The 22,231-nt window shown below is 39.4% G+C and overlaps 1 protein-coding gene across 1 annotated transcript; it reads right to left on the minus strand.

Annotated features, from left to right (window-relative positions):
- Positions 1–17,274: 17,274 nt before the first annotated feature.
- LOC148865976 (uncharacterized) lies at positions 17,275–18,840 on the minus strand. The gene has a single exon (XM_088981070.1). It carries the CDS (start codon positions 18,771–18,773, stop codon positions 17,361–17,363), a length of 1,413 nt encoding a protein of 470 aa, XP_088837196.1. The 5' UTR covers positions 18,774–18,840; the 3' UTR covers positions 17,275–17,360.
- Positions 18,841–22,231: the final 3,391 nt, after the last annotated feature.

Raw genomic sequence — 22,231 nt, forward strand, 5'->3', positions numbered from 1 at the left:
TAGCAGGGCTGGTATCATTCTGTACGGTCTAGGTGGGGTGAAGCTGGAGTACACACTCCAGTTCAAGTTCATCGCGTCCAATAAGAAGGCAGAGTATGAAGCATTGATAGCCGGGCTTACTCTAGCGAACGAAGTAAGAGCCAAGCACATTGTCATCTGTAGTGACTTCCAGCTCGTGGTCAACCAGGTCATTGATGAATATGAAGCTTGCGAGCCAACCATGGTTGCCTACTTAGCCAAAGTCAGAGAAGCTCTACGTGGTTTCCAGTCTTACTTCATTAGGTAGATCCCGAGATTCGAGAACACTGAGGCCGATGTCTTGTCCCGGTTAGCCAACACAAGCGACAATACCATGAGGACTGTGTACATAGAGAACTTGCCTCGGCCTAGCATTCATAGGAGGGGGGGGCAGAAGAGGTCACTCCTATTGCACAAACAGAGCCGAGTTGGATCGACCCACTCGCGAGATACCTGCTTCACGGGACCCTCCCTGTAGATCACAACGTGACTAGAAGGGTAGAGCGATAAGCAACCAAGTACGTCATAATAGACGGACGGCTGTATCAAAGATCCTACACGCTCCCCTACTTGCATTGCTTGCGACCGTTAGGAGCCGCGCTTGTTCTCTGCGACACTCATGAAGGCCTGTGTGGCGGACACTTGGGGGCAGGGCTCTCGCCCAGAAAGTGCTACGACAGGGTTACTACTGTCCAATGATGAAGGCAGATGCGCTTGAGCTCGTCAAAAAATGCGACAAGTGTCAAATGCATGCCAATGTCCACCACCAGCCTGATGCTGACCTGAAGTATCTCACTAGCCCATGGCCCTTCGTGCAGTGGGGAATTGACATCCTTGGACCATTCCCGCTAGCGACAGGACAGAGGAGATTCTTAGTGGTAGCAGTGGACTACTTCACAAAGTGGGTGGAGGCCGAACCTCTTGCGACGATCACAACACGAAGCATGCAAAACTTCTTCTGAAGGAGCATAGTGTGCCGCTTCGGACTACCTCGAGTGCTTATCTCTAACAATGGCAAGCAATTCAAGGACATAAAGTTTCAGAATTGGTGCAGCTAGATGGGGATACAACAAAATTTCACCTCGGTGGCGCTCCCCCAGGAAAATGGTCAAGCGGAAGTCATGAATTGGGCCATCCTCCGTGGGCTGAAAGCACACCTAGCCATAGCTAAAGGACTATGGATAGACGAACTGCCCAGTGTACTATGGGCTTATCGAACCACTGTGAAGACAGCCACGAGTGAAACCCCCTTCAACCTCACCTACGGCATAGAGGCAGTGATCCCAGCCGAGATCGAGGTGCCTACGCTATGCCTAGAGGCATATGACGAAGAGGCAAACGATGATGAGCTACGTACCAACCTTGACCTAGTTGAAGAGGTACGAGACCTCACATACATCTGGACCGCGGCCTACCAGTAGAGAGTGGCTCGGTACTATAACGCCAGAGTCAAGAAGCGGAACTTCCATGTTGGAGACCTGGTTCTTCGTAAAGTCATGGTGACTAAGCCTAGTGTTGGTAAGCTTGGACCAAATTGGGAAGGACCCTATCGAGTAAAGCGGGTGCTCGGGGAAGGTACGTATGAGCTCAAAACCTTAGAAGGAAAATAGGTGCCTCAGGTGTGGAACGTTAGCAATCTAAGGCGGTACTACCTATGATCGTCTAACTAGAGAGCGGACTGTAAGTCAGTCCTAGAAGTCTAAGGACTAAAAACGCCGAGTTGATAAAAGACCTCAACATTTTACAAGCCCCTGTCACCTCTTTGGCATGGGCAAGATCAAGAAGGGTGGACAATGAGTCGTCCCCAAGGCCTAAGGGTTAAAGTATCGAATTGACGGACTCGTCACTATATAAGTCCCAGTCGCCTCCTCGGCATGGGCACCCAAGACCCAACCGCCTCTTGGGCATGGGCATATAAGTCTTAGTCGCCTCTTCGGCAAAGGAAAAATACCCCCAATGCCTAAGGCATAGACAACTCGGCTATAAGCCCTACGATGTTTAGCTCGTCGGCATATAACAATAGGTTGGGCCCGTTAGGGATGACCAACATCTAAATGTGTAGCCCATGCGCGGATAGGTCGGGTATATACCCTGTAATGCCACTCACCTTGGCGTACATTACGTGAAGTTACTCTTACTAGTAGTCTGGGCAGACAATTCAGGGTAATCTCCACTTAGAAAATTTTTATGGTTGGTTATCCTTACTTATTGTCTAGATCGATAGCTCGACAATTCGGGTAACCTATGCATTCACCATCTAGATCGGGAGCCACTCATACTTAGAATATTTTTACGCAAAGACTAGTCAATAAGGTCTATATATATTTCATTGATGAAGTAATTGTAAGTACAAAAGGTCTCATTGTGACCCGAGCTTAATGGCTTCGGGGTGTACATCCATGATTCAAAAAGGAACAGAAAAGAAGGAAAAACTATCAAGAGGGAGGACTGCCAGCCTCATCCGAAGGGCCCACTACTTCGACCTCATCATCGCTCTCCTCCTTTGACGAGTCAAGTTCCTTGTTCGCTGCCTTGGCCACTCCCGGAGCTAAGCCTACCATCGTTATGGCACCGAGGTCGAGATCAGGGAACTTCTGTCGGACCAAATACCTGCACAGCTTGAACCCGAAGCGGTAGGAGCTTAAACCATATTTGATCTGAAGAGTGCAAAACTCCGAGGACTCCTTGAAGCATTCAACGCCTGATTCCTCTCTTCTGACCGTGCCTCCTCGATGATGGTCTTGAAGATCTGAGTACGCTCTTGGACCATTGCTTTGAGATTTTTGAGTTCTCGTTGAAGCCGCGCCTTCTCCTCGGTCATTGTCACGATCATCTCCTTTTGCTTTGCATTCTCCTCGGCCATCGTAGAAATCTGCTCAGTCAGTGAGGAGATCCGTCCCTCCTGGTCCAGAATCAGCTGCTTCTGGCCCTCGGCTCCCTTTTTAGCCCGAAGCACCTCGCCCCGAGCTAGGTCCAGCTCGCGGTGGAGCTTTCGTACCTCCACCTTGGCATCCCGAGCCTCCTTTGAGTGGATTGCATACTAGCAGGCCAATGCATGAAGGGTGCAGTTGACCTATCAAAAGAAAATCGAGGTAAGTAAAAAAAAAAAGGAGTGGAGCTAAAGGCCGAACACTTACCACCATGCAGTGGCTGGAGGCTAGTCCCAAGAGCCACTTCGGAGGCATGTCAGCCCATCGCGCGACCTCACATGGAAAGATGGCATCTCGGCTCTTGCACACCGCGAGCATGTGGTTCGTGATGCTTTCTCCTTCACTCGTGGGGGTGCTCTCTGGCTTGGCAATGTGCCTCTCCGAAGCTGATACATCCTCTGGTTCCTGAGGACGAGCTTTCTCCTCGTGGCCCTCCTCTGCGACCACCTCGAGGTATGCAACTCGGGCCTCCTCCCTACGGGGCTCGATGGAAATTGGCTCCACGGCCTGGGCCTCGGTTGCTCTGGATGTTGAAGGTCCGACCTCCTGGCGATGTCTCTTCGTAGCCTTCCGCTTCTTCCCCCTCCAAGAGCTCATCAGGAGGCTCTCTGTATCGACCTCTGGCATTGTAACTACAAAAACAGACAGTTAGTAAAAAAAAAAAACTTAAAGGGTATTTTGAGCAAATATCCGAAAGGAGACCTACTAGGAGGGCTCAAACCAGCTCGCACCAACACGTCCTCGACCATGAAGTTTTTCATCTCAAGCCCAAGGTCCCTCCACGAATTGATCACCGCCCTGGTCTCTCCGTCCAAGCTCACCCCGGGGTCCTGAGTAGCCACCCTCTAGTGGGTTGGAAAAGACCACCCTTCCGGGTTACGAGCGATGAGTATCGCCTTTTCCAGGCCGAGACCTTGTTCGGGTGGCCGTGCAAGATCTTGAATCCGGGCCTAGGAGAGATATAATAGTTTTGACTGACATCCCTGCGCATACAGGTCAAGTTTCGCTTGATCGCACAGATCGACCTGAAGACGTCTAGGGTTAGGGGTCGACCGTAGGAGTGGAACAAAGAAATAGTGCCAACAATATTCCGAATAGAGTTCAGATGAAGATGGTCAATAGTGATATTGTAAAACTTAACTACTTCTATCAGGAAAGGATGGAGTGGGAAGCGCAGCCCTACCGTGAGCTGCTCCTCAAAAATAGCGAGCTCATTGTGATCATGAGCCCAAGGGTATGCTGAGGACTAAGCTATCGGGGAGATGATAGCGAGACACTAAGTACATTAGTCTATTTGAAGACAGTTTGGAAGGCCCGAAGTAATTGGGTTTCCGACCTCGGGAAGGAGTTGGGGCCCCCGACTTGGAGGATGGGCCCTCTTCCTGGGCTTCAGTCTCCCTAAGCCGAGATGGCTCAACTTCGGGGTCGAAGGTTCCCTCTAAAGACCGGTGAGGGGAGGCACCCTACCATGGGCTGACTTTCCCGGCAAGAACAACAACACCCTCCACCTTGCTAACACTATCTACAAGCCTATCTACGCTAGAACTCGACATAACTGAAAAGTAGGAAAAAGCTAAGGAATGGGGACTCACCGGAAATGAAGAACAAAGTGGAAAACGGAAAGAAAACCGAGTTGGAAGACTCCGACGCGACCTCAGGAGAGCTCAATCGCAGAATTTGTGGTGAGAAAAGTGAGTCGCAGACACCCTTATTTATAGCCGCTATGTCCGAGAACCAACGGTCGAGATCGAAGAAATCCAATGGCTCTTAGGAAAATCGGCTATGCGACCCCCGAGGGTAAAATTGGTTTAGCGCATTTTTTGACGCCTGTGGAGTTTATAAATCATGTGACGTCCACGCATAAACCAAACGCGACCTGGGTTTTCTTGGTTGAGCCGGGTGAGTGGACAAGTCCGACCCATGATTCATCTAACTAGTTGACCGGACCTCGGACCAAATTCACTTGGCTCGTCATGAACTCCCCGCACCGGGTCAGGACCCCTGGCTTGGGGAGTGGGGGGCAATTGATGTAGGGTGATTTGGCCCAACCTAATAGTAGGGGGACACGTGGACACGATCTAACTGAGAGGATGACAGCTCATCCTGACGTACCCATGTCTGCGACGGACCGAGCTCAAATAACCAAACCACCTCGGGGCAAGTCCACCTCGGAAGCAAGTCCACTTTGGGATTCGTACCAGGATGGACCCAAGGGGCACTAGTTTGGGTAATATTGACCGACCTCTACATGTTAACCCTGAAGATACGGGCCCAAGGGACACCTCGTAACTGCCAGCCTTATCTCCCCCGTCCGAATCGAGCGGAAGCAGTGAGCCTTATCGGCTGACAGCGTTATTTCCTGCTAATACGGATACGGGCCTCATCACGGCAAGAATCCCAGAACCACTCCGAAAAACCGTAAGGAATCCAGTATATAAAGACCCCAACCCTTCGGGGGAAAAGGTACGCGTAATCACTGCTCACTAGCTCTCTTGCTTTCTAAACTACCTTCAGCTTGCAGACTACTGCCTTAAGCATCGGAGTGATCTTGCCGGGTAAACACCCCCGGGTTCTCTGATTCTCTCTATGCAGATCAGCCAACTCCGTCGTCCACTGGAAGCTAAATCATCTCCAGCTAGGAGCAGCCAGATTGCGTCGCATCAAGAGGGTTTGAGACCGAGAGAGAAGAACAACCCTTTTTTTTACTCTTTCAGACTTTCCAACAAAAAAAAAAAAAAAAAAAAAACTCTTGAGACTGTGATAGACTAGAATACAGACTACAGATTTCAGACTTTCAGTTTCGAAGAAGAGAACAGACCTCAGAGACTCAGATTGATAACAGATTTCAGAATTGCACGGCTGCACCCGTTAATCCAACTATCCAAGTAAGTTGTTCTTCTCCTTTTCACTTTTCTCTGGCCTTTATCTTTATGCTTTATTTATTTTTATCAGTTTTTTAGTTCACAGTTTCACAGTTAATCCAGCTATCTAGTTAGTTCACAGGTTCTCTGTCCTTAATCCAACTATCCAGTTGAGGCCAAATTTATTTCCCAACTGAATCAGTTCGGTTTGGATTTGGTTTTGAATCTCAGTTCGGTTAAGGGATATGACCAAACCGAATAGTTGGTTAGGGCATCAGTTTGAACCAAATCGAACAAACTGATCGAATGTACACCCCTATCGGTTTCCTAACGAGTTCTACGGTAAAGGTGAAAATTTTTAAAGTGCCTATTTAAAGAAAATGTCAAAATAATGAAAATAAGCACGTTAAAGTATGATATCTATTGTTGTATTTTTAGTTAATTTGTGATTCAATGTTTTTTCTATTTTTTTTTTTTTTTTTGTAGTTAATTGGCAAAGTATTAAAATTTAGAAGTTTAGAAAATTTATCGCAAACGAAAGTTCAGGGGGGGCTAAGTGTCACCACCTTCAAAGTACATGGTAACAGTCTGTTATTTATTTAGGCTGTCAATGGGTTTGGCCTACACTGATTTGAATCAAATGAATCAATTTTAGTGGTTCTTTTTCTGTAATTATGTCCCAATCAATAACGGAACATGTAATAAGACCCCAACCAATCATAGATTTAATATTATTTTCCAGTTTTCTTGTAATTTTTATTATATTTTTTTTGAAAAGGTAAATTTGATAGGCAATTAATATATAATATACTTTTGGTAAAAACACTTGATTTATTAACATATGAACAATATAAACGAAAATGAACTTTTTAGTTATTATTTACTTAGGTAATTAATGATATCAGCATATTGGGTCAGATCCGATTATCCCCACTTATAATTGGGATGGTTCTAGGTTTCTCACATAGAAACCGATTAATAATTCTTAAATTTATTCAAAAGTCAAAATAAAGGGAGATTTTACAGTACAATGTTTTAAAAACTGACCTGGAGGCTGAAAATATAACTTCAATTATTATTTTTTATCTCATTTAATCCACTTTCATTAAGTTTTATAACTTAAAGTATTAACTCCTATTTTTTCTTATTAAATTATATATAAAATTATTTTTTACTAATAAATTATACTAACTAGATTTATACCAATATTTTTAACAATATAAATCCGTAAATTTTAAAACTAACTCCATAACAAACCCATTCTTTATCAAAGTGGTGGCTAAGAAATTCAATCATCCAAATCAAATTGATCAACCCATGTATTCATAATTAGATAATAAATTTTTTAAAATAGAAATAAATATAAAAAACTATAAAATGTAAAAAAAATTACACATTTATGATATTTTTATTAACAAAATTAAAAAATAACTGTAATAAACAAGAATATTTTTATTGATAATGAATGTTAAATACATAATTTAGAATAGAGAAAAAAATGAAATTATTTTACTGTTTGGAAAAGATCAATAGTTCAACTTTTGGGTCAAATTTGTTAGCATTTAAAATCAATAAAAAATTAATAAAATATAAATATACAAAATGAAAAAAAAAAGAATAAATTTTGCAATAGAACGTTCAGACACATGTATAATATCATATAATTATCGTATTAAACAAGAAATAAATGTATGACATATCAAAATTATTTTTACACATAGAAATACAAAAGGAATTATAGGAAAAATTGACCACATCTATAATTATACATTTACACTACTATTAAAAATAAATTATATATTAATATAAATTTTTAATACATTATTACTATTATTATCATCATCTAGAATTTCCATGTGCAAAAAACTTTCATGCTTACTAATATATATATAAGTGCGAATGTAGAGTGTAAGCTTTTTTTGGACTAAAATTATCCTCTAATTCTTTGTTTGATAAATGGTATAAAAGTTATTTTATTAAAACTTTAATGCTAGCTTTAATGGCTACTAAAATGTTCATATTTATTTATTGATTCAATTTTTAATTGTAAGGGGTTGAAAATATAATTTCAATTATTACTTTCCACTTCATTTAATCCCCTTTCATTAAGTCTTATACTTAAAGGTATTAACACCCATTTTCTCTTATTATATCAATATTTTTAACAATATAAACCCATATATTTTAAAATTGACTAAAAAAGAAAAGCATTCTTTATCCAAGTGGTGGCTAAGCAATTCAACTATTTGAATCAAATTGATCAATCTATGAAGTCATAGTTAGATAATAAAATTTTTAAAATAGAAATAAATAGAGAAATTTATAAAAGTGTAGAAAAATTACACATTTATGATATTTTCATTAATAAAATTAAAAAAAATAAGTGTAATAAAAAAGAATTATTTTTATTGATAATGAAAATGAAATACATAATTTAGAATTGACAAAAAATAAAATTATTTTACTGTTTGGAAAAGATTAATAATTCAACTTTTGGGTCAAATATGTTAACATTTAATGTCATAAATAAATACTAAAAAAATAAAAATGAATAAAAAACATAAATTAAAAAAAAAATATTCAAGCACATGTATAATGTTATATATATTAAAAAGGAAAGGGGTGGTCTCCCCTTTCGCCAAATGGAATCTTTGTAGATTCTCACATGTTCAACTTCGACCTTGTATCGTCTTTGGATACAAGGAGTATACATCTTGTTCTAAAGTTTGACATCTGAAAGTACAATAATTACATTAAGATATATATTGGTATTGGTGAACTTTTTTTTCCTCTAAACTCTGAATGCAAAAAGTATTGTTTTGAATTCTGAAAATGATCAAATATCCATTTTGACCCCATATATGAGAGTGTTTGTTTGTCTTTTTAGGGGTACCATTAGAAAACATAAAATTGCATGCTAGTACTTTAAAAAAATAAGAGATAAGAGGAAATGAACAACCATTTTTCTCTTAAAGTTAAAAAATTCCTCTTAAGAGATAATAATTAAAAGAAAACAAACAACCCCTTAAAATCAAATGCTTAACCTAATTGAATCCCATATCCCATCTTTTAGGCTTAGTGCACAAAATTGGTCTTAGTGGCTACAACTTTATTTTCAGTTCAGTGGGTCCGACCAAGACAAACTATGCTGCATTAGTTACAAGCTTGTGGGGATAAAACTGATGAGATCACGTCAACATACACTACACACCCATTGCTCCCGAGGCTCAGTTCCCATGCATCCCATACTAAGACTAGAGAGCCCAACGACACCCAAAAATCTCTCATCCCACTTACGAACTAGGCCTACCATGCCCAAAACGGGAGTCGAAGTAGGACACATCTCTGAGGGTTTTCTTCTCTTTTATCATTCTACATCTCTTGACTGTTGGGGAAGATAGGGTCACTGTAACTTAGGAGGAGAAGCTCTGAGGCGCGTTTGAAGACACTGTCTTTATAACGTTATTTGCCCCCACTCAGTTTTATTGAGTTTGCTGTTGGGTTACAGGAAAATTCGTTCCTAGGATACAACAGAGCCTTGGGCGAGAATCTGCAACCAGCAAAGTTGAAGAGTCTCCAAAGAAACCTTCTGTGAAACTGTAGCAGACCGGACTGAGAGAGAGAGAGATAGTGAATTTTGAAAATTGTGTTTTTGGAGTCTGATTCATGTTTCTTAAATAACTTGTGAAGAGGTATGAGGAAAATGTAGGTGCTGGTTTAGAGAAGGCACCTTGAACAGGCACAATTTCAACCATTGTGACTATTTAAAAAATTGTTAATAGTTGGTGACTGTTAACTATGAATTGTGCCTCTTGATCACACTCGATCGAATTGTGACCGTTGTTCTCATCAATGGTGATCAACGGTCATCAACGTACCAAAACCAGAGCCGCCCATCGCAAGCCACGCGGGTGCGAGCAAAGTGCGCCTCTAAAGCACATCATTGCGCCACACACACGCACACACACGCGTGCGCGCGCGTTACGCGGTATCGAATCCCCATACTCTCCTCTACTAATTCTAAGGAGTGTAAATCAGCTCCTATTGAACTATTGAAAACAAAAGTTATAATTTTCCAATGTGGGACAAGTTCAAAACTGGGTTTTGTAAGAGAAAAATTGATTTTTTCAAACAAGTGTATAGGTGCAATTTCTCATGTAATTGACCAATCAAACCCATTGGATTTAATCTCTTATGAGATTAAAATCCAACAATCCCCCACATTGATTGATCAATTACATAGTTCTCTCTCAATCCAAACTACTATGACACAGTTATGCATACAAAAGGTGTTTATCAACTTAAACCTCTTGTTAGTATAGTTATCTCAGAGCCTTGTCAAAATTATTAGTGGTAAGACATTAAACCAACTACTCTCAAGACAGATCGGAGACACTTATACACATAAAAATGTTCAGTCTCTACAAAAGTTTCAAATTTTGCTCAGCACTATTATGGCCATGTGCTTCTTTCCTGGTTTCATGAACAATCCCGAGAGTAAGCCCAAACCCTCATGAGAAGCGGCACCACTTCTATGTTCACATAGATGAAGTTCCACTATGTGCTCCGTTATTTGACCCATTTCAGAACTTCATTAAGAGTTTATCTCAACCTCTCATCATAACGGACAGCACTGTTTATGTTGTGATGGGAAATTTCTCAATGTTAGTGCTAACAGTCACATTGCTGTAACTTGTTGTTACCCATTAAACCCAATACTGATGGCTTTTCAGTTTAGGTTGGGTTACCATTACATGTGACTAAGTAAAGGGTTTTAATTCCATCTCTTTGGTTGTTATTCTTACCAATTCTCTGGCTAAACCCTTGGTAAGAGGATCAACCAAGTTTTTACTTGACCTCACATAGTTATAGTGATGACTCCATCTTGAATCAGTTGCCTAACAAATTCATGTCTCAGACTTATATGCCTGGATTTACCATTGTAGGTACCACTTTAGGCCCTTGACAGAATTGCCTCACTATCACAATAAATGAAAATTGGAAGCATAGGACTAGGCCAAAGTTTTATATCCAATAAGAAATTCCTAATCCATTCAGCCTCTTTTTCAGCAGCTACTAAGGCTATGAATTCGGATTCCATGGTCGAGTGAGATATACAAGTTTGTTTCTTGGATGCCCAAGAGATCACACCCCCACCAAGGACAAAAATCCATCCAGATGTGGATTTGTTATCTCCATTACCGGTAATCCAACTTGCATCAGTGTACCCTTCTAGTACAGCAGGATAATCACAATAAAACAAGCCAAGTTCCAAGGTTCTCTTGAGATACCCAAGAACTCTCCCAATTGCCTTCTACTGCTCTGCACCGGGATTACTTGTAAACCGACTGAGTTTATTTACTACAAAAGCAATATCAGGTCTGGTACAAAGCATAACATACATCAAGCTCCCTACTGCACTAGCATACTCAAGTTGTGCAATTGCTCTACCAGTATTTTCTACTAGTTTTATACAAGAATCATATGGCGTGCTATATTCTTTAAAACCTAAATGCTTAAATTTCTCAAGATGGTATCTACTTCTCCTAAATTTTTCATCTTGAAGACAGAGGATAAGTAGTTTTTAATTTCATTTATGCCAACCATATTTGTACCCACAATAAGCATATCATTAACATAAAGACATACAATTACTCCATAATTTTCAGTGAATTTCGAGTAGATGCATCTATCAGCACTATTGTGTTTAAAGCCAAAAGCTAAAATGCAAGAATCAAATTTCTCATGCCATTGTTTAGATGCTTGTTTTAATCCATATAGTGATTTAACCAGTTTACAGACTTTCTTCTCGTTTCCAGGAAGAACAAATCATTTTGATTGTTCCATGTAAACCTCTTCATTTAAATTACCATTTAAGAAAGCAGTTTTAACATCCATTTGGTGAACAGATAAATGATAAATGGATACTAATGCTATAAGTGTTTTAATAGAAGTTGTTCTAGTCACTGGTGCATATGTGTCAAAATAATCAATCCCTTCATTTTGACTAAATCCTTTGGCTACCAATCTAGCCTTAAAAGTTTGCACAGTTCCATCAATGTTGTATTTTCTTCTAAACACCCATTTACATTTTATTGGTTTTGATCCCAGAGGCAGATCTACTAGTACCCATGTGTTATTTGACATTATTGAATCAATTTCATCATTTATAACTTCCTTCCAAAAGGCAACATCTCTAGAGATCATGGCCTCACTATAGGTTTTTGGATCATTTTCAATGTTTAGGACAATGGGTATTTTATTTAAATTCTTCTCTCTATCAGCCTCAACCAAAAATACAATTGACTGAATAGAGATAAAATCTGAACCTAAGTGTTTCTCTGTTCTTTGTCTTTGACTTCTTCTAAGTCCTATTGTAGGTGTAATAGTTGTGTCATTTCTTCTTTCAGTCTCATTATTATCAACAGGTATTGAGATATGAGTTTCTCTGTCATTTTCTATGGATTCATTTTCTACAGGTTCAGAACACAATTTATTTTCAAAGAATTCAACATCTCTAGTTTCAATTATTATGTTGGACTCTAAGTCTAGAAGCCTATAGGCCTTGCTATGTTCTGCATATCCAACAAACATACTTTTCTTAGCTCAGAGTCCTAATTTGGTTATTTTAGGATCTGGATTCTATAATATGCTAAGCACCCCCACACTTTTAGATATGCTAAATTAGGTTTTCTTCCTGTCCATAATTCATATGGGCATTTGTTATTAACTCTAGAAACAATTCTGTTATGTAAATGACAGGCTATTAGGAGTGCTTCCCCTACAAGTTTAAGGGTGCATTAGCTTTTAACAACATGCAGTTTATCATTTCTGTAAGTGTTATATTTTTCCTTTTAGCCAGGCCATTCTGCTGAGGGGTATAGGGAGCAGAACACTGATGTATTATTCTAAATTTTTCACAGAAAGAATTAAACTCATTTTTAAAGTATTCAGCACCCTATCACTTCTAAGGATTTTAATTTTCTTTTCTAGTTGATTTTCAACTTCAGTCTTATATAGTTTAAACATGTCAAAGGCTTCATCCTTAGTTCTCATAAGGTAGACATAGGTGTACCTAAAAAAGTCATCTATAAATGTTATGAAGTATCTCTTGCCTCCTCTAGTTAATACACCATTGAGTTCACAGATCTCAGAATTGATTAGTTCTAGAAGTTGAGAATTTCTCTCAACACTAGGGAAAGGTTTCTTAGCCATTTTAGAATTTACACATATTTCACATTTTTCCAATTGATTCATTATTATAAGCAATTATATCTAGTTTGCTCATGTTCTTTATGGATTTAAAATTCAAGTGTGCTAACCTATCATTTCATAAAGAGAAAGAATCAACAATATAAGCAAAAACTTTTCTTTCATTAATACTTAATTTGAACATACCATTACAACCATATCCCTTTCCAACAAACATCTTATTCTTAGATATGATTAGTTTGTCGGATTCAAATACAACTTTGAATCCCCTCTTACAAACAAGATTTACTGAGACCAAGTTCTTTCTAATGTCAGGAACATGGAGAACATTCAGGAGAGTCAGTGTCTTTCCGGAGGTGAAGTTCAACTCTACATTGCCTCTTCCAACAACTTTGGCACATGTTTGGTTTCCCATCTGTACCTCATGGCCATTAGTCACTTCTTCATATTCTTGAATAAGGACTTGTCCTTACAAACATGGACTGTGGCGCCTGAATCAAACCACCATCCAGGAGACGATTTTGTCATGTTGACTTCAGTAATAATGGCCACGAGATTGTCTTCTACCATGTTTGCAGATTTGGTTCCGCCTTTCTGATATCGGCAGACTCGAGCATAATGCCTCTTTTTTCCACAAACATAGCAGGATTCTTTCTTATTGTTGCTCTTTTTGAAGTTCCCATCCTTCTTCTTTACTTGTAATGCAGGGTTAGTCTTCTTCGATCCGCTTTCCACAAAATTTACCTTAGAGTTCAGCATACCGGTCAGGGTTTTATCCCTATTGTCTCTAATTCGAGACTCTTCTTCAATACGAAGGTATTGCTGAATTTGCTCCAAGGTAAGTTCTTCAGCCTTGTGCAGAAGCTTCTTCTTGTAATCCTTCCAAGAGGGTGGAAGTTTGGCAATGATTGCTCCCACTTGGAAAGATTCAGGAAGGATGATGTTAAGGGATCGAATTTTATTGGCTATCACCTGTAGTTCATGAACTTGCTCCAGTATAGGTTTATGGTCGTTCATGGTGAAGTCAAAGTATTCTGCAATAAGATACTTATTCGTACTTGAATCTTGCACCTTGTATTTGAATTCCAGGGCCTTCCAGATTTCTTTTGGAGATGTAAGTTCCTTGTAGAAGTTGTAGAGCCGGTCTAATAAGGCATTCAATATGTGTCCTCGGCACAGAAGTGAGTCATCTTCCCGTTTTGCTCTTTCCTTCTTTAGTTTCTCAGAGTCTTTGTCAGTGGGTTTAGGAAGTGATTGTAGATTCGGGTCCAATATATAGTATAATTTCAGTGTGGTCAGAAAGAAGATCTTGTCTTGCCATCAGCTGAAATTTGCTCTATCGAACTGGTCTAGTCAAACAATATCTTGGTTCATCATTTTGATCGAAGTCATGCTTGATTCCACCTCCATTGCAGAATAACATTCTAAAATTGTTGGGGAAGATGGGGTCACTGTAACTTAGGAGGAGAAGCTCTGAGGCGCGTCTGAAGACACTGTCTTTAGAATGTTATTTTCCCCCACTCAGTTTTATTGAGTTTGTTGTTGGGTTACAGGCAAATTCGTTCCCAGGATACAATAGAGCCTTAGGCGAGAATCTGCAACCAACAAAGTTGAAGAGTCTCCAAAGAAACCTTCTGTGAGACTGTAGCAGACCGGACTGAGAGAGAGAGATAGTGAATTTTGAAAATTGTGTTTTTGGAGTCTGATTCATGCTCCTTAAATAACTTGTGAAGAGGTATGAGGAAAAGGTAGGTGCTGGTTTAGAGAAGGCACCTTGAACAGTCACAATTTCAACCATTGTGATTGTTTAAAAAGTTGTTAACAGTTGGTGACTGTTAAATTTGAATTGTGCCTCTTGATCACACCCGATCGAATCGTGACCGTTGATCTCATCAATGGTGATCAACGGTCATCAACATACCAAAACCAGATCCGCACATTGCAAGCCACGCGGGTGCGAGCAAAGTGCGAGCAAAGTGCGCCTCTAAAGCACCTCATTGCGCCACACACACGTGCACACACGCGTGCGTGCGCATTGCGCGGTATCGAATCCCCATACTCTCCTCTACTAATTCTAAGGAGTGTAAATCAGCTCCTATTGAAATATTGAAAACAAAACTTATAATTTTCCAATGTGGGACAAGTTCAAAACTGGGTTTTGTAAGAGAAAAACTGATTTTTTCAAACAAGTGTATATGTGCAATTTCTCATGTAATTGACCAATCAAACCCATTGGATTTAATCTCTTATGAGATTAAAATCCAACATTGACAAAGAAAGAATACCCTACTCGGTCTCTCCTTGCAAGTTGCAGGGGTATGTTCATAGGTTTCTCCGGTTTCCCATTCTCACTCCATTTTAAATTTCTTTCAGAAGAAACTAACCAATAATTGCACTTTACCTTTTCTCTTTATTGAAGAATTCATTCACTTTTCCCCTTTCCCTGTTTCCTATTTTTAGTCTATTTCAGTATCCGATTAGTTTTGCAATCTATTCTTCTTGTTTCCAGTTCAAGAAAACACAAAAAATTTTAGGGGTAATAGGAATAGTATCTCTCGCAATTTGGATACTGCTGCATCATATACTATTGTTGCATGTTTAAGTAACATCAAATTTGGTGTTTCTATTGTAAATGCTAACGTCTAACTAGACCTGTTCATGGGCCAGGTAGCCCGATGGCCCGGCCCGGCCCAACCTACACCCTAGTCAGGCTTGGTCATGTAATTAGGCCCACGGGCCTAACCTCAGGCCTAACACAGTAAGCCCGATTGTGTTTTGGGCCGGGCTCGGGATTTGTGAAAAAAGCCTGGCCCGACTCAGCATTATATATTTTATAAAATATATAATATGTATTTTATATATTATATAAAATATATAAATAATATAATATTTATTAAAATATATATTATTAATTTATTATATACATTTTTTATTCTTTTCTTTATAAATTCTCTCTCTCTCTCTCTCTCTCTCTCTCTCTCTCTCTCTTTCTCTCTCCAGCCGCTTCAACAGTAGTAGCCCAAGCCTGGACTTCAGGCTTTTTATGAGGATCGGGCTCGGGCCCAAGTTGTAAGCCTGATGGTCGGGTCGGGCTCGGGCTCGAACCTTAAAAAAATCTGTTAATACAAGTTGCAGCCCTAACAAATCAAACTTAGGTTTAGGTATATCTGATTCAATCCAATCTATTTGCAGCCCTAACCACCCATTCATTGCAAAATAAGACAACATATTACATTCAACAAGTACATGTTGGATGTTATATCCAGCATTGTTATATGGACTTTCAACCTGAAAAGAAAAAGGAATGCAAATATCTATTCTGATAGGCAAAGATCCAAATTTGTTTTTGTTCTATATATTTCAAATGAAAATGTATTAAACATGAATTCATTTTAGCCAATCTTTTCATTTTACTGTACCAAGAAAAAAGAGAAAAGACAGGATGCTCTAGCCCCAGATTAGACTGAAGAAATCACTCCCAGAGAGAGCATTGCACACCCCACATGAATTCATTTTTCTTTTTGGTAAACCATTGTACCCCTTACTAGAGTTGACATAACTCTCATCAAATGAAAGGTTCTTCTTAATTTTAAACAAAAGCACGGTAGAGAAGAAATTTAAATCGTTATAGGATTTAGGAAATCAAGTCTTTTGAACACAATTGGAAATTTGTGGAAGATTTTTTTTTTTCACACAATTGTATTTACAGTGTAAATACATAAAAAGAATGCAAAATACAAGATTTTGTACTGATTTGGCATTAAGAATGGAAACTCTGCTCAAGCAAAGAAAGGCCCAGGCCCAGGCCCTAGGCATCCAGCACTCTTAAGCCCATTAAGCCCATTGAGAATAAGAAACCCAGAAATCTCTCTCCCTCTCGACACATGGACTCCAATATTCATGAGCGGACAACATCGAAACTCAAGTCAAGTTCATGGTATTAACAATTCTGAGAGACAAAAAAGTACCCACGCTGCAGTTAATCGGCTTCAGTCAGTGCAAGACCCGTTCGAATAGCTCTCCGTACTTCTATGTTTTATTTCATGGGGGAGATATTCTCCATTCAATGCAAGGCTGTTGAAACGGGTCTTGCACTGACTGAATCCGGTTTCTGCAGGTATTTATAGCAAGCAACCCGAATCAGACGTGTGCATTACGTGCATTGATATTTCACGAAATTAGCTTCCCTCTTCTCAAGTGTCAATGCAAATTTTTTTTTGAACGAAAAAGAGAGAAACGACGAATGGCAGAATTCTAGTACTGTATCAGAGACAAGACCGATGCCAGAGAGAGAGAGAAAAAAAAGTACTGAACACACACAGAGAACAGTAGAGTGGATTCAAAACAAGAATAGACTCAACAGAAGAACGTTGGAGTAACGCAAAAAATTGGTAATAAAACACTGATATACAGTTGAAGCCTTGGAACTGACCTTGCCATAGTACCAAGATGGTGTTGATCTCTTGTAATCATCTGGCTGTTGTTGTGACTGAGAACTGTTGCTAGATTTTGGTGAACCCATACAGATCGGTGTCTTTAGATACATTGAAATGTTCTTGTAGAGTTGTTGGTTCGTGCATAGCCCAACGTTTCCTGTGACTTCCAATCTCTTGCCAAGCCTATTGAAGAAGTCCTCAGGGAAAACTAGCTCTCCAGTTAGCATGTTTTGACTAAGATTTAGATGATCAAGATTGGGAAGCGTCCCTAGATACTGTGGGACTGTGCCATTCAGCCTGTTGTTGTCTAGAGACAGTGCAATGAGATGTTTTAACGAAGAAAATGATGTGGGTATTGGACCTGTGAACCCACACCCTGAAAGGCTCAACACTGTGAGCTTGCTAAGAGCCCCTATGAATAAAGGTATCCCTGTATTTATAGGGTTGCCTTCCACCAAGAAGTACTGCAACTCCTTCAATCCTGAGAGGGTCTCTGGTATTGGACCTGTTAAATAGTTATGGCTGAAATCCAACAAAACCAACCTTTTTAACTTCCCTAAATCTGGAGGCATCCTTCCAAGGAACCTGTTAAATCCCAAGTCTATCTTTTGGAGCGACTGAAGCTGACCCAAAGAATGAGGCACCTGCCCTTGCAGACTGTTCCAGCTGAAGTCCAAGACAGACAAGCTTCGCAGCCCTTCAATCTCTTCAGGGATTTCGCCACTAAGGTTATTGTAGCTGAGGTCAAGCTGCTCCAAGCTACTCAACCGACCAAGCTGCTGTGGGATCCTTCCTTGCAGGCTGTTCTTCGACAAGCTTAGGACCCTCAGGCTGGCAACCTCGGCTAAACTTGCAGGAATCTCCCCAGAGAGACCTGGGTTGAACTTGAAAACCAGCTGCTCTAGTGAAGAGAAGATGCCAAAGAGAGATGGAGAAAGAGTGAAAGTTGATGTGAGAAAACAGTTGAATATGGAGAGGGACTTGAGATAAGGCAGCTTTAAAAGGGATTTGGATAGTTTGGCGGAGGTTTTGCAAGGTGGGTTGACAATCTCAGGGGAGATATGAATTCTGGTGACATGTAGGATAGGTAGATCTTGGCTAATCTCACATTGAATTCCCGGCCACGGCGTATCAGTACATGGATGTGGATGCATTTGGGCCCAGTTGGGATCGTCTAACAGGTTTTTCATAACTTCAAACAGCCCCAAGAGCTCTCCGCTCTCCATCCCAATATCACCATCACTGATAGTGTTTAACCCACTTACCTCAGCTGAAAAAAAGAGGGAAAACACCAGATAAAAACATAGATAAGCCATGAAAGGAGGTAAAGACCGAAGAGTGTTTTACGAATATCTTAAAAATTGAGAGCAGAGAGAGGGAGGGGTTTTGCTTTTAGAGAGGAGTGAAAATGGAGAGCTACTGATCTCTTTTAACACTTTCGGTGTCCTTCATTTCATGTCAGAAAGAATATTTTACACCCCCTTTTCGGTACTGTTTGTCATTTTAGTTAAGTAATTAAGTTCCTCTCTCTACTCTGCTCTGTGACTGTTGAGTATCAATACTGAATGTATTGTTTTTCATGGAAAACGATGTGAGATTGAGAAGAAACAGTTACTATTGGAAGGACAAGAGTCAAAAGGGTCAAAATGAAATTGAAAGAAGAACAGTAACATGATGGGACGGAACTCTTATCTCGTCGGAACCCGACAGTTGAAGCAGCCCTACTGGGTATCTCTGCCATGGCCTACGATCATGGGCATTGGACACGCAACCTCTACTTACAGTCAGAGACCTACCGTAAGTCCCTCGTGTTCTGATGCTCTCTCCTCTGAAAAATAAATTGGAGCTCTGGTTCTCAGTTCTCACACGTTTGTTATGGAATGGACTTTATTAAGGTTGATCCATGCAAAATGGACGATATCTTTTGACTGGCTGATCTTTAACCTTCCTTTTTCGACTTCTATTGCCAGTTTAGGGAATTATATTGGTTGGGTCTTCAAAACTGCCCAAAGATACACAGCAGAATATGATCTAACATGACATTGTCATGGTGAAATTGACTGGAGATGGTTTGATGCTAAAACCTTGGGATGCCAAAGCCAAAGAACTCGGTGCTAAAACTGGCTGCCCGACGTGAAGTCTACATCCGGTCTACCCCTTCCAAGCCCCAGCATTGGGTAATGCATTGCCCGGATGGTGGGTTGAAAATTTAGGGTTAGTTTTCTTCCCCATAGGGAAGGAAGGGTGCGTTTGGCGTTTTTCCAAATAATTAGATTATATTTGGATATACATCTTGCTTTGTACTTTTGGGATGTATTTGGCAAAAATCTTAAAAGAATTAGTAAAACATGGAGTTTGATCAATGTTTTAAAAACCAACCTGGAGGCTGAACATGCTACGTCAACATTTTATATATCTAACTATACACGTGTGTCCATAGGTGTATATATATATATATCTGTGTGTATGTAAGTATGTATGTAAATGCATATAAATACATATTTTATCAATAAATAATGCATAATTATATTCTATATGTAATATGTTTATTATTTTATATTTAATTTATATTTTTAATTCAGTTTTTCATTTTTATTTGTAAAAAAATATTAAAAATTAAGACTTGAGGCCAAAAAAGGTTTTTTTTTCATGAAAATAGTGGGGCAAAACTCATACATCACTATAGGATGCATAGATCTCGAAATGTTACCAAAAAAAAAAAGATCACCCCAATCAGACAGCGGAGCACAACGTTATGGCCTTCAAAAGTTTTTATACATATTTAATGTGCAACCCGTGACCTTGTCACTAGTTCAAACAGTTTTTGACCTGGTCAACAATATTTGAACAAATTCTAGGTTTTACTAGAACTAAACCCAAAATCATGGCCAGTTGATGAATTCAAATGGTTCAACTTGTTGGGTCAACATTGGGTTGAAAACACTGGTTTGGATACAATAAAATATTATATATGTGTATGGCATCTATATATACTACCACATGGTGTATCCAAATGCCACATGGCATTCATATATACTACCACATATGACACATACGTGTCATTGAATACATTTATACACATGTCACCTATATATGTTGACATATGGTACGTATGTGTCATTGAATAGGTGTCATCCAGATATACTGCCATGTAGCACAACTGTCATTGAATAGACTTAAATGCTACATGATACACATGTGACCAAATACATTTAAACATCATGTGGCATTCATATATGTTGTCACATGGCCCATGTGTCATTGGATACACTTAAATATGATATGACATCCATTATGTTGTCACATGGCCCACATGTCATCCATATATGCTCCCATATAGTATATATGTTGCCACTAGACTTGTTCATGGGCCGGCTAGCCCGACGGCATGGCTCGGCCCGTTATTTTTTGGGCTTGGACAAAACTTCAAGCCTGTGGGCTCGGGCTTTAAATACCAGGCCCGGTCATTTTTCAGATTGGGCTTGGGCTTTCTCAAATAAGCCCGACTTGATACTATTACATATAATAAAAAAGCATTTATATTATATATAATAAATGCATATAATATATATTTATTTCTTAAATTATTAATAAATATTAATTTACTATTAGAAAATACCAATTAGTTTATTAATTTATTAAATTATTACTACATTAATATAATGTTAGTTTATAAAAGTATAATGAAAATAAGACATTTTGTGTACAAATTGAGTTTTGGGTTTTATATAAGGGTCAGACTCGGACTCAAAATCTAGGCTCGATGGTCGGGCCAGGATTAGGCTCGGGCTCGGGCCTGCACATTTTCTATTGATAAAGAGGCAAGGCCTGGCCCGACCCATAAACAAGTCTAGTTACCACATGCATCACCTCCCAAAAAGCGAACACTACAACCCTTTTGAATTGCAAATCCCCCCTTAAACTCTTCACAAAATTATCTAACACCACCTAAAGACTCTAGATACCCTAAACCCCTTTTCTATTAAATTTCACCTCGATACTCCTTCGTTTACTCCTCAATCAAAGTAAGATTCTTTTCAACTCTTCTAATTGATTAAGAGTCATGATGTCATGAATCCCTTAAATACAAGCTTCTTTGTATCAATTGGACCATGCCAACGAGCCAGGACCCTCGAAAATTTCACATGAAAACTCCTTCTCTAGCTCTAAATCTGGTAACATTCCATTTCACATGAAAACTCCCTTTCTAGAGGTAATCTTGCCATCCAAATTTGCCAATACTTTGATGAGAATATACCCTTCCTATGGATTTTACTAGAATGACAGTTCTACCCAAAATACTCCTGAATTCAAACATGTACCCAAAGGGTTAAAGTGTTACCCTTTTGCTTTGGATTCTAATTCTTAGGTCATTCAGGTTATGTGCCAACACATGATGGAAATGACTAAAAGAATATGTACAAATGCACTTATAGGTAAATGACTAAAAGAAAAACGAATGGAGCCTAGGGTAAAAAAGTTGGATATCTTAATTTTTCTTCACTCAATTATTGCATTTTTCAAAAAATCTAAAATTATACTTAGGCCCCGTTCGCTTTCGGGGAAGTTACTTATCCAAGTAAATACACTTAATTACCCAATAAGTGCATCTACCCATGTTCTTTTATTTCTTAGGTAAATAAGAAAATGACCCTTTTAGCCATAAAAAGCCACTATTAAAAGAGGCAATTTTGTCTCATCCAAGTGTTGGCTACTTCTCCCTAGGTGAGGAATGTTACCCACCTGGGAGATGGTTATACCCAGGAAAAATAAA

Source organism: Nelumbo lutea, chromosome 3, assembly GCF_056320005.1.
Source record: "Nelumbo lutea isolate HS-2025 chromosome 3, American lotus-T2T, whole genome shotgun sequence".
Taxonomy (NCBI): domain Eukaryota; kingdom Viridiplantae; phylum Streptophyta; class Magnoliopsida; order Proteales; family Nelumbonaceae; genus Nelumbo; species Nelumbo lutea.